Source organism: Carex rostrata, chromosome 6 (genome assembly GCF_964058835.1).
Source record: "Carex rostrata chromosome 6, lpCarRost1.2, whole genome shotgun sequence".
In the NCBI taxonomy this organism is placed as follows: Eukaryota; Viridiplantae; Streptophyta; class Magnoliopsida; order Poales; family Cyperaceae; genus Carex; species Carex rostrata.
The window spans coordinates 8,635,993-8,648,999 of NC_135923.1; the positions used below are offsets into that span (position 1 = coordinate 8,635,993).

General features: G+C 33.2%; 1 protein-coding gene across 1 annotated transcript; it reads right to left on the reverse strand.

The window, feature by feature from the left end:
• Window positions 1–9,393: 9,393 nt before the first annotated feature.
• On the reverse strand, window positions 9,394–11,611 carry LOC144555356 (adenine/guanine permease AZG1-like). Its single transcript, XM_078303654.1, has 2 exons — window positions 10,853–11,611; window positions 9,394–10,482 (listed from the first exon to the last, which is right to left on the reverse strand). Exons 1-2 carry the CDS (start codon window positions 11,463–11,465, stop codon window positions 9,452–9,454), a joined length of 1,644 nt encoding a protein of 547 aa, XP_078159780.1. The 5' UTR covers window positions 11,466–11,611; the 3' UTR covers window positions 9,394–9,451.
• Window positions 11,612–13,007: the final 1,396 nt, after the last annotated feature.

The window sequence follows — 13,007 nt, forward strand, 5'->3', positions numbered from 1 at the left end:
TCTTGTTCAGTTATCAAATAAAAAAAAAGTATTCGTATTTACGCATATGCATAAGGCATTTGCTAAAAATATATATATATATATAATTCACACATATATACACAATTGTTATGAATAAATTATTAATGTGGATGTCTATGATTTTCAACATTCATTTTCCACTATCCCTACTACTATTAGAATTCATATTCCACTACTATTGGAATTCATTTTCCCATTTATTATTGTAATTAATTTAGATAGTTTTTCATTCACAATTTGTGGTATATAAATAAAGCCTTTGTAATCTTATATTGTACACACATGAAAAATGTATGAATAAAGAAATTGTCATCTTTTATATCATCTCTATCATGTTTATTCTTTTTTATGTTTGTTTATTTTTATTTCATAACAACAATTTCCTTCTAGAATTTTCAGGACACTATTGGAAAAAAAAATGGACAAAAGATAAATACACAGTAGAAATTTGGTAGAGCTAATTTTAGTGATGGTCCTTTTCATTATTTGATTCGATGTATAAGAGAACAAGTCATATACTGTTGAAATACTTCACATAGATAAGCACTTTTCTGTTACAATTCTCCAAAGAGAATATTCCCCCTTTTTTTTTAATCACAGTCAATAGCAAAAATTTGTGACCGCAGAGTTAATAGAAAAGTTGCAATCACTTTTAAAAAAGTAATATCTCATTATCACACAATGTCCTAAAACTCTAATTGGATCCAAATTTCAAAGGCTGTAATTTTACCTTTTCAAACAAAGAAAGCAACCAATTATTTCCTCGCAACAAGGAATGGAATAATTATTGAAGAGGTACACTAATATTACAACTAGAAAGTCCTAAAAAGTTTGGCGTACCTCATATCGTTGCGTATTATGTGTGAGCTCTCATGTATATAGTGCCCAAGACGGAACTAGAAAATTGAGATTGAGAATGTTGAATAAGTTATTATGGTGTAATATTATTTCATAATGTGAATTAGAAGATATAAGTATTTATAAAGTTATAAATATAGAAGATGATGCTGTTAATTTTTAATTTACAGGAATGGCTTACACATTCCTAATTAAAACTCTAATCTGTTCTTGATAGTGGTTACAAGTTTATCGAGGCATAAGTTATTGCTGAAGAATTAGTATCCACTTTTCTAAAAATAAAAATAATTTTATAATTTTCATTTGAACCGTGTGATTTAAAATTAACAGATCATGTGGATTCAATTTAGAATTCAGAAGATCTCTTTTATATAAATCAAACTCCTTTTTCAATTGTACGACCCAATTTGAAATAATAGGATACCAATTTGAATAGTATCAAAATTAATTAAGAAACGCTCAAATTTTCTCAAACCTCGGTAATAATAGAACAATTATATTAAAAAGGGTAGTCGAAGAGTTATAAAAGTAAGAATTAACTAAAATTAACATGAAAAATTGCTTCTTTCTTTTTTGGCAGTTGAATAATATTTTACTCTTCCAATTTTACAAACACACAGAATTAGAGGCGGAACCAGAATTTGACTATGAGAATGCTAAACGAGTGCATATCCTCTGAGATATCTTATATTTTGCGTGACAACGTGTCCGGTGCCTATTCAAGGATCGATAGCGCAGGGGGAAAATATTATTTGTGCTTTCAGATTCGTGCGGAACATATTTGAACGGTTAAGATTTCCCAAAAAAAACACAAAAATATGAGATATATCAGAGGATGTGAATTCGTGCTAAACAATTTTAAGAAAATTAATTAAAAATAAAATTTATATAAATTTTTTAAAACTTTGGAATAAGATTGTAATATCTTTCTCTTGGACATAATTTTATGTGTGTACAAATTATACATAAAGAAAAAAAAATTTCATAACATGAAACTATGAAAGTGAAATTAACTTTTATCTCAAAGTTATAATTAATACTAATTAAAAAATTATAAACAAACATATCCCTCAATAAAAAAAAATTATAAACAAACACAACCCTTCCGCAAAATCTCTTTCTTCCCACTAAATCAGGTGAAATTGAATTTTATTCAATTGTACCCTCAGGGTGAGTTCCACCAGAGATGAAATTACATGGTGCATATGGGGTTAATTGACCCATTTATTCTAAAAAAGTTTGTACTTTCTCATAATTTTTAATATAATTTAGTGAAAAATATCGTGCATCATGTAAATTGACCTCCATACGCAACATAAAAATCGTATATGATTGGCCCCCATTTACATTCAAACCCCATTGCTTGAAAGTCTGGCTCCGCTCATGAGTTCCATAATAAAAATGTGTAATGAAAAATAAAAAAAAATGAGTTCATCTCATCTACATTCAAAATTACGAGTGAATGAAATCACTAAGTTTCTATACACAGTTCACCCTCTCTTTCATCCGCTCCTCTCTGTTTCCGCTCAATTTGTTTAGTCAAACACAATGTCATAAGCTTGTTCCCTTTCCCTCTCTTCGCCTTCCCTTCATTCTCCCGGAGCTAAGCATCAGGTATGAGTAAAAACGGAACCCTTACTGACCCCGGGATTTAACAATTAGGCCGTATATATGAAAGTAATGGTGAATCTGTCTCAAAATAATTATTCTAAGTGATGAAGGAACCGCCTCATCTCTTATTATTTTTATTATTAAAAACATATTAATTTAGAATTTAAACTAGAAATGAGGACAAAGACGTTATGATAAAGGCGCGAATGATTGGAATTGTTAGAGCATCAAGTCTACCTAAAAATGATGGATAACTAACCTACGAAACATAATGTTTAAAAAAAAAAAATCAGACCTGATAATTCTTAAATATCTCTCAGAGCTTAATTATCTATGCAACCTTATAATGCACATTTAATTTTTTTGTAATGAAAATTAATTTGTTGTCACAAATTTGATCGATTTCAATACAAAATAAGTATGGATTTCTATTACCGAAATTTTTAAAAATACCATACCAAAAAAAACAAAAAACAAAAAACCATCTTTTGCTGAAAATTTTAAAAATATCCTGGCCGCAGCCCCTAGTAGCGCTCCCCCCGTTTTTTTTTCTCTTTTCTCTTTTCCTTCTCCTGCAGGCGAAAGTTTGATTAGAAAAAAAAAAGAGAGCCGCTACTAGGGGCTGCGGTCTCCTTTTTGGGGCCGCAGCTAGGAGATGCGATCCCCAGAAAGGGGGTCTGCAGCATGGGGAAGCGGCCGTGTCAAAATTAGAATTTTTCAGAATCAGTGGTTATTTGATTTATTTTTATTTTTTTGGATTATGGTATTTTTAAAAATTTCGGCTTCTATTATGGACATTACGTTGTGGACTTCTATTATCACTCTTTAAATCTTAATCTACGAAAAATATATTCATGTGATGGAGGTGCTAGTCGATCGGTAAAGATTCTTAATTACCAATCACTACAGATCTGAGAGTGCTAAAATAGTTTTTTTTTTTTTTTTTTCGCATTCAAGAAAGAGATAAGAAGCGAAAGAACAACCCATTTTGTTGGTGGATTCAATTATATATTGACTATTTGGAATAGCATCTTTTACAACTTTCCAAATACTACTGTATTGATCACTACGCTATCATCGATGATTAATTATTGGTCTACACACGGAAGGTTTTCTCTATTGTTGAATGTTGAATTATCAAAAGCTAAAATCGTACATTTTGGTTTACTCATGATTCCATGAATGTGGTGGACAGCAGTCCGGCACCAACAGTTTGGGACAGTCAAGTCAAGGAGTCCATATCGTATGCATTAACTCAAAAGAGCATCTTTTGAGTTGATGCATCTCGGCCGTATGATTTTAATCGGAGTCAATCTGGTCACAGTCTATAATTCAGAGTCCCTTTAATATTAGTGCGGATCTAATTAGCACGAATTTTAAAGCTAATTGGACAGTCCAGATGCATAAACTCAAAAGATTCTTTTTTTAGTTAATTCGGCTCTCTTATTATATGTTAAATGTGTGCATATAATTTATTAGTAGTTAGAACTAAAATGTTTCAAATTTCCAATCTCAAAATTTTAGTTCTGTTTCGGCTAGTAGCCACTTGTGCATCTTTTTATGCATAGGCAGATTGAAAAAGGTGGAATGGAGCTGAATTGACCTCTATTTTTTTAAATTGTATTTTTGTATAATTTTCGTCATATCAATAAGCTAGCATAATTATTTCTTCGGTTCTAATTAAACCATGCATGGCAGTTCTGTCTAAAAGATGACTTATTTCAAAAATATTTGACATGGTTCGTTTAAATGTGTGTATTTAATTATAGAGTGATGCTACAGTATTACGCATAGAGCAAAATTAGGGTATGATGTACCCACTAAAAGAGGTTAGTGAGCACATAAAAGACTATCAGATTGACTTCGAACTGTTGAAATTTTAGTACTTTGTGAGTGATGCATGTATATGTAAAAATTTTAAAGTGTCGAATTCATTTAGTACATGATCAAGCGATCAAACAAATGATGAAAAATTAATACATAAAACAATTAAGGTTGTGTTTGGATCAATCAAGAATAGAGCTAATCTTGGGTTAGCTCCACTATTCTCAATTCTTGTTGATCCAAACATAAATTAGCAAATTGGGTTAGCTCAAGAATAGCTCTATTCTACTAACCCATAGAAATGGTGGGTTAGCAAGAATAGTGTCACACCCCGCGGCCACGGGTCGTAACAGTCCCCCGCCGTAAGCATACAACGCCGTGTATGCTTACAAGGCTACTCACATTTCAAACCAAACAACAAGCAATTTAAACAAGTTTCTAATATATATATCAGAGTACACAGTCTGGTCAGCATATAATACAACAAAAGTATCTCATCCGGATACCAACCACGAGGCCTACCCTAAATCTATACAACAAAAGATATCTAGGGTCATATACTGGTAAGCTACTAAGGCCTACTACTCTCGTGCCTCTCCGGAATCAGTCGCACCAATACCTGTAAAATAACGGGGAAGGTGGGGGTGAGAATAAATTCTCAGTGCGAATTTGCCACATTTGAATTATTGGACTTGCAATCAAACTCTATATTCAATAATGAAACCCAAACAACAACAATGCAAACAGTTATATAAGAAAACATAAATAACAGAATGCCACTACTCGACAACAGTTAATCAACCTGAAACACAGTTTACGGAATTTCCAAGATGAATCTCAAACACAACATATATTTTGGCTTAACTCGATTCCTAACTCAGTTCAGTAGGGCTTGTAGCAATTACAGATGTTCTTTCGAGCTGAACCTTTATCAAACCCACATCTGTAGGGTTACTGACACCTACAGATGGCCAACCGCTGGACCCTTTATCTGACACCCATCTGTAACCGCTTGGCTTAACAGTTTATTAAGGTCTGGTTCAAATCATGTAAAGAAAATCCACTTTAGAATCGTTTCCAATATTCGTCATATTCAATCGACCGTTCAAATGCATTAACACGTAGGAAAATGCTACCGAGCCATAGACGTTACACAAGTCAACCACGATTTCCAATCACACATCTCATAACATAATCACCCTCCCTCGTCCCAACCGGTACTGGGAATATCGAGGGCCGTTCACCTAAGGCCATTTAGGATCCTGGGAATCCAAGTCAGCATACAGCCCGACTTGGCAAATTCATTGGATCCAAGTGCTTAACTTCGTAAATCCATTCACATACATTCACATATTCAATCCAATCGTGGTGACTTTCAATCAAGATCAGATCACAATAGATCAACATAACCTATAACCATACCAGCATGCAAATCATTCAATTCAGATCAATTCGAGTTTAATTTGATTGGGCTATGCAAATGCTCTACACAATTCAGTGATGCAATCAATGATATTCAACATGACAAACGAATACACAGTTTAATTCCTGAAAATAAAGTATCAAACAAGTCCAAGAATCCCGCACCTTATTATGACGAGCGTACCGCTTAGCTTAAGGATCGGACGTCTCGTATTGTCTAGCAAGTTCTTGCTCGACCGAGCCTACACCTATATTATACGTTTACTTGGTTTAATTCGGGTTCAGTGGTCCATACGTTTACTTAGGGTTTGTACAGTCCTAAATCAATTCTTATGTTTTGGTATCGATTCTTTTCGGTTCTTTCTTTCTTACCAAAATCTCACATAACGGTACACAATTCCATCTAGGCCCTCTAGCCTTATACTATTTCACTTTGGTAAGCATCAATCACCGTTTCACTACTTTGGTTCTCGGATCAATTCGATTCACCGTTTGGTTAACCCTAATTTGGTCAAAACCTCAAATCAGCCGTTAAATATTCTAAAAATTCACGATCAGGAGGCAACCCTACCGATTACAAGTCTAATTGGCCGGGTTAAACAAATCAAATCACGATTATGCCAACTTTCAATTTTGGCACGAAACCCTAGAAATCAGATTTCATAAATCGGGAGAAATCGGGAAAAAGATTGACAAACAAACTAGTAAGAAGTGTAGAGGAACTAGTCCTTGAGCAATTCGAACAAAAATCTCGGGTTTAAAACGAGAATCCGAGAAATCGAGAAAATTCGAGGTTTCGAAAGTAACAAGGAGAGAAAGAAATACCAATTAGAAGGGTTCGGAGAGATCCTCGGCTGCTTTCTCGGTTCCAGACTCGATTTCTCGCAACAATCGGGAGTCTGAACGAAACGGAAACTCACGGGATCTTTTCCTTCTCTCTTAACCGAAATTCACTTGAAAATGGGGAAAATGGTGAAGTGAGAGAGAGAGAAGGTTTAATTTGGGTTTTAGGGTTAAAATTACCCTGAATGCGGATTAGCCAATCCGCACTGCGGGTTACCTAATCTGCACTCGAGACTTAGTCGGTTGTCAGCCGAATCCAGGAAAAGTCCGAGCCTACTGCGGATGAACCTGATCCGCACTGCGGTTCACCCTCATCCGCACTCACTACTTAGCCGATTTCAGGAAAATTCAGTGCAATACAGAAATTCATGAGTGCGGCTAAACTCATCCGCACTGCGGATCCCTCACCCGCACTCACTACTTAGTCATTTTTTTGGCAAAATTCCAGAAAAAGCCTGAGCCACTGCGGATGGCTTCCACCCGCACTGCGGTCAACCTAATCCGCACTGGGGCTATAAAATTCTGAAATCTCGAAATTTCGACGCGGTTTCAATTCACAATTAACTTACTTATTTAGGGGAACCTTAATTAAGGTTTAAACTTCCATTTTATTAACATGATTTATCGATTCTTTCTTTTAAATCATTCGAATTTAATTGTAAAAATTTCATAACGTAACAAATAGGGCTTGTGAGGTTAGTGATATTAATAAAATATTTGATTCCTCTCAATTAGAGTTAGTTTAAATATTAAATTAGTATTAAATATAATATAATATTAGATTATATTAGTATTAAATAAACTATTAGTTTATATATTAAATTAAATATAATATTATTTTAAAATGGAGATTAATATTAAATAAAATGTTAGATTAAATGTAATATAGTATTAGTTTAAATGTTAAATGTAATATAATGTTAATTTAAATTTTAAATTAATATAATATTAATATAAATATTATATTAGTATTAAATAACTATAATATAAAATTAGATTAATATTAAATATAATATAATATTAATTTAAATATTTAATGTAATGTAATATTAGTTTCATTATTAGATTAGTATTAAATAAATATAATATCCGATAAGATTAGATTATTATTAAATAAAATATTATAAAATATAATATAATATTAGTTTAAATATTAAATGTAACATAATATTACTTTAAATATTAGATTAGAATTAAATAAAATATAAAATATAATATAATATTAATTTAAATATTAAATGTAATATAATATTACTTTAAATTTTAGTTTAGTATTAAATAAAATATTAGATTAAATATAATATAATATTAATTTAAATGTGAAATGAATATAATATTACTTCAAATATTAGATTAGTATTAAATAAAATATTAAATTAGCATTAAATAAAATATTAAATTAGCATTAAATAAAATATTAAATTAGCATTAAATAAAATATTAAATTAGCATTAAATAAAATATTAAATTAGCATTAAATAAATATAATGTCATATTTAATTAGATTAGTATTAAATAAAATATTCGATCAATATTAAAAAATATTAGTTTAAATGTAATATAATATTAGTCTAAATATTAAATAAAATAAGATATTAGTTTAGATATTAAATGTAATATAGTATTAGTTTAAATATTAAATTAGATTAATCATTATTTTATTTATTCTCTCCATCGCTATTCCAAACATACAATCCAAATGACTTTTTTTTACTAACCCAAATAGTCTAAAGTTAGTGCTATTCTCAAACCATTCGGGTTAGCACTATTATCAACCACTAATCCAAAAATCGCTAGTCTTGAACTAATCCTTGCCCGATCCAAATGTACCAAAATAACTTATAAAATACCCATTATTCAGAACTGTTTAACTTGATCTTCATATGAAAACGTACTTGTATATCAAATTTTATATTTTTTAGAATTTTTTAGAATATTTTAGATAGGTAAAATATCACTTTATGTAAAGATTCTACGTACGCCATTCAAACAATAATTTTCAACCTATCTAAATAAATAAATAAAATTATAAAAAATATAAAATTTAGCACGCAGAAATACATACAATTACATATGGAGATCGTATCAATTATTTAAACTTCAACGAAAATATCGATCATATGTATGGACCAACTACGCTATGCATAGTACCATATATAGCTTCATTCTTTAATTATATGAGAATTTACATTTAGCTATATTATATTACTAGCAAGGTTTGATGGAGCAGATATATACCGCCAACTGACAAAATTTATGTTAAAATTTAAGGAGTTGTTTGTTTAATTATACCATGCTGATCATGCAAACATCGTAGGGTCCTTGTATACTTACTTTAAGAACTATATAAATTATTTTATTAAAGCACGCCAGAGGGCAACAGCTTTAAAATTTAATTTAGTAATAGAAAATCACAATCTACATATAAAACATTAGGTTGCAAAAGCTTTTTTAATGTTACAACTAAGATTTGGTGAGAAGTTCATCTTTGATATTATATATGAACGATTTGATTGCATATAATAAGTAGTCACAGTGGATATACAATTATTTATCTCTAATTTTTTTTTTATACTTTACAATCATCTAATACTAACTACATAATGCAGAAATAAACAACTTATTGTGAAAAAAAAAGAACTTTATTATCTAGCGAATTAATTCCTTTGAATAAATATACAAGAAATTCCAAATTTTTTTTTCTAAATTTTCGATATAACAAGCTTTAAAAATAAAATTTAGTACAACAAAAGAGCAAAATAAAATGTACAAACCCTAAACTTATCTTGAAAGAAAATTAATGCTCAAGACTTCTAATTTTAACTAATTCTATCCAATTGTGTACGTTTTGAAATAATTGCAAGTTTGCAACCTATACAACTTCAATTTGTTTGTTCTCTCTTTCACCAATGGCGAAATCTCCAGTATCCTCATGGCAACGGCGAGATGCACCGATTCTCTTAAAACCTCTCAAAATCCAATCCAAAGAGTTCAGTGCAACAAATGCACCAATCCCGGCGATAAGTCCGTAAGCAATCGAGTACGTAAGCGGCATCAGAATCAATGTCAGAAAAGCCGGCAGCGCCTCCTTCATGTCATCCCACCTCACCTCCGTCACCGACCGCATCATAAACACTCCAACGACAATCATTGGCGGGCCCACCGCCCAGCCCGGTATAGCGGCAAGGAGCGGTGTAAAAAAGTATGACAGAAAAAACCATCCAGACACGGTCAATGCGGTCAGTCCCGTTCTTCCACCTTCCCTAATTCCAGTTGAAGATTCGATGAATGCCGTCACAGGCGATGTCCCCATAAGAGAACCAAATACTATAGCAGATGCATCAGACATGAATGCGAAATACTGCCCCTCGAAGTCACCCTTTTCATCGACAAACCCGGCGAAACGTGCCATGGAGTAGAGAGTGCCGGTTGTATCTAACACATCGACATATAGAAAGGTCAAGAATGCCAACCAAAAACGTCCTTGACCCAAGCTTCCAAACTTAAGCGCAAAGGCCGTCGACTTAATACGGTGCACGCTGACAACATTTTTGAAGTAACTGAAGGAGTCATTTCCAGCAGGGGTATCCGGGAAGATGGTGACGGATGTACCACGAAACCATGATATGGCGGTGACAAATATAATGCCGTATATGATGGCGCCTTTGACACGGTAGATAAGGCAGTAGGAAATTATGAGTAAGCCAACGACGGAAAGCCAGAATGTGGGGCTCTGCATGTGACCGTGGAGACAATAGATAGCACCTGAGGCGGTAGCATCAGGTATCAGTGCAATTGTGCCATTGGAAAATGTTTGCACCGGTGCGACTGAGACCATGTCGGAGCTAGGACAAGCCGCGAGTGTTAGGAGGGTTGATGGGCTATATCCGACAAGCCCGATACCTGTTATGAAAATAAGTCACATCTCATGTTTAGTCGTAGCACAATGATTGAGTTCTTATTAAACGCTATTTGTGAACTAACTATTGAACTAACTATTTTCTGTGAAGACAAAAGCATTGAGGTTTTAGGTAGGGGTTTAATTATCAATGACCTAACTACTTCCTCCAAAAATGAAGACAACAGGCGTGCTTTATTGTAATTTATTTACAACGGAAGTATAAAAAAAAAATCCAAATTAAAGTCTTCTTTGATAATAAATAAATCTTACAATATATGAAACAAATACCGACTTGAAACGAAATATGAGTACGAACGCATAGTAGAAATGATATTGATCAAAATGCAATGAATCAAAAACACAAACACATACCTTGGTTGTTCTGGAGTCCAATAAATGCTAGAAAAAGACCTATCCCTGCCGAGGCCGATACTCGTACCGGTCGAGGCACTAGTTTGGCCAGTTGGGCACGTAATCCGACAGCAGATATCAAAAGAAAAACCAAACCTTCCATAAAAACAACTGTGAGCGCATCACCATATGAGAGGCTACCGGAACCATGAAAACCAACAATCGAGTAGGCAAGATAGGCATTGGCGCCCATGCCAGGTGCAAGACCTAGGGGTAGATTTGCAAATACACCCATGATGAAAGAACCCACAAGAGAGGCTATTGCTGTTGCCGCAATCAAGTCACGGCGTGCATGAGACACGCATGAAGCGTAGCCAGGATCGACATTAGGAGGGAATTTGCAAGTCTTCGAGGGGTTGATACAATCAGAAATTGTGCATGTGGCGCCTGAGTCGGACAAGATAGATGCATTTACGGCCAGGATGTATGCCATAGTTAGGAAGGTGGCAGTACCAGCACGGAGTTCGGTCGTGAAAGTGGTGCGCCGTTCGGTAATTTTGAACCACTTGCCGAGGCGAGAATCCTCCACGGCCGAGTTGAGCCGCTCAATCCTGCCGGGATGTGTATAATCCATTTCAGGAGAAGAGAGTGTACAAACGAGAGATGTTCTAGTTTGTTTATTTATGTAGAAACGAGATTCCAATATTTTTCTCTTATTTAAGATAATGAGTCAAACAAGCAAGCAAGCAAAGCATGAAAGACTAACAACCGACGACTAGTTTAGTCTCTTGGTGGTACTTTAAATAAGCCGATTTTAAGTGCTGTTTTATTTATATTGGGCACGAGAAAATGGGGCTTATTTTTAAGTCAAAAAACATTGGGATCCACATGTATTGACATATGCTTCCAAAATGTTAGCGGAGGTTAGCTGAGATAGAATCAACACGGATGCACGCGTAGAATTAAAAAGTTGGCATCTGGTATTTTAGGTGATCTGATCCTGAGTGTTCAAGTTCAATCAAATGGTTTCCAGTTGGATTAAATTAGAGATCGCGTAGCAGGAGATGTTGACAACTTGACATGGAGTGTTGGGCCCACATGTCGAGAGCATTAGGAAGGCCAGAAACATATAAAACAACATAATTATTAATTTTGGTTTCACATTCATATACCGATAATGCTTTTTCTTGCTTCTCAGCTGGATCACCTTTATGTTATAACTAAGCAATTTCTTTGGTTCTTTTATGTGGGAGGTGTGCTTTGCAGTTTTCATTGCCTTTTCCCTTTGACTGGCGTTGCCCCCACTTTCTCATTTTTTGCACGTTGCAATTTTTGAACAGTCGGCTGTTACTGAAATCCGTAGTTTAAGTGCATTAATCTTAATTTGATAATTCTTAAATACCTTTTTAGGTTAAGAAGCACTCTATTAGTAAAAGATATTACCTGTATTGTTTCTAGAAGAACACTTGGCAAAGTGCAGCCATACAGGGATTTTTCATTTTTATTAATTGTTTTTTTTGCACTTTTGGTGCTTTCATTTGTTTCATTTCATCTCTTTCCACTGGTGGAAAATATAGAATCATGATCGGTTACATACGCATATTAGTATCGGAATATAACCGATCCTGATGAAGGCGATACTGATACTATCAGGATCGGTTTTGTATGTTTTAACCAACCGATCTTAATAAACACTTATCTGGATCGGTTATATCTGAGAACCGATCCTAATAGTTTTGTCCCCCGTTTTTTAATACCCATTAAAAAAATAATTAGTATCGTTTTTAATTAAACCCGATCCAGATGTTACACTATCAAGATCGGTTGTATATAACAACCGATCCAGATAGTAACTATTAGGATCGGTTGTTAAATATAACCGATCCTAATTAAAAAAAAAACTTTTAGGATCGTTTTTTTTTAATAACCGATTCTAAATTTTTTTTTCAGATCCAAATTCTAAAAAAAAAAAAACTTTTAGGATCGGTTATTAAAAAAAAACCGATCCTAAATTTTTTTTTTTTTTAAGAATTTGGATCTGAAAAAAAAAACTTTTAAGATCGGTTATTTAAAAAAAACGATCCTAATAGTTACTATCTGGATCGGTTGTTTAAAATAACCGATCCTTATGTTTAATTGAAGCTAAAAAAATATTTTTATTTATTTGACTAGCTTC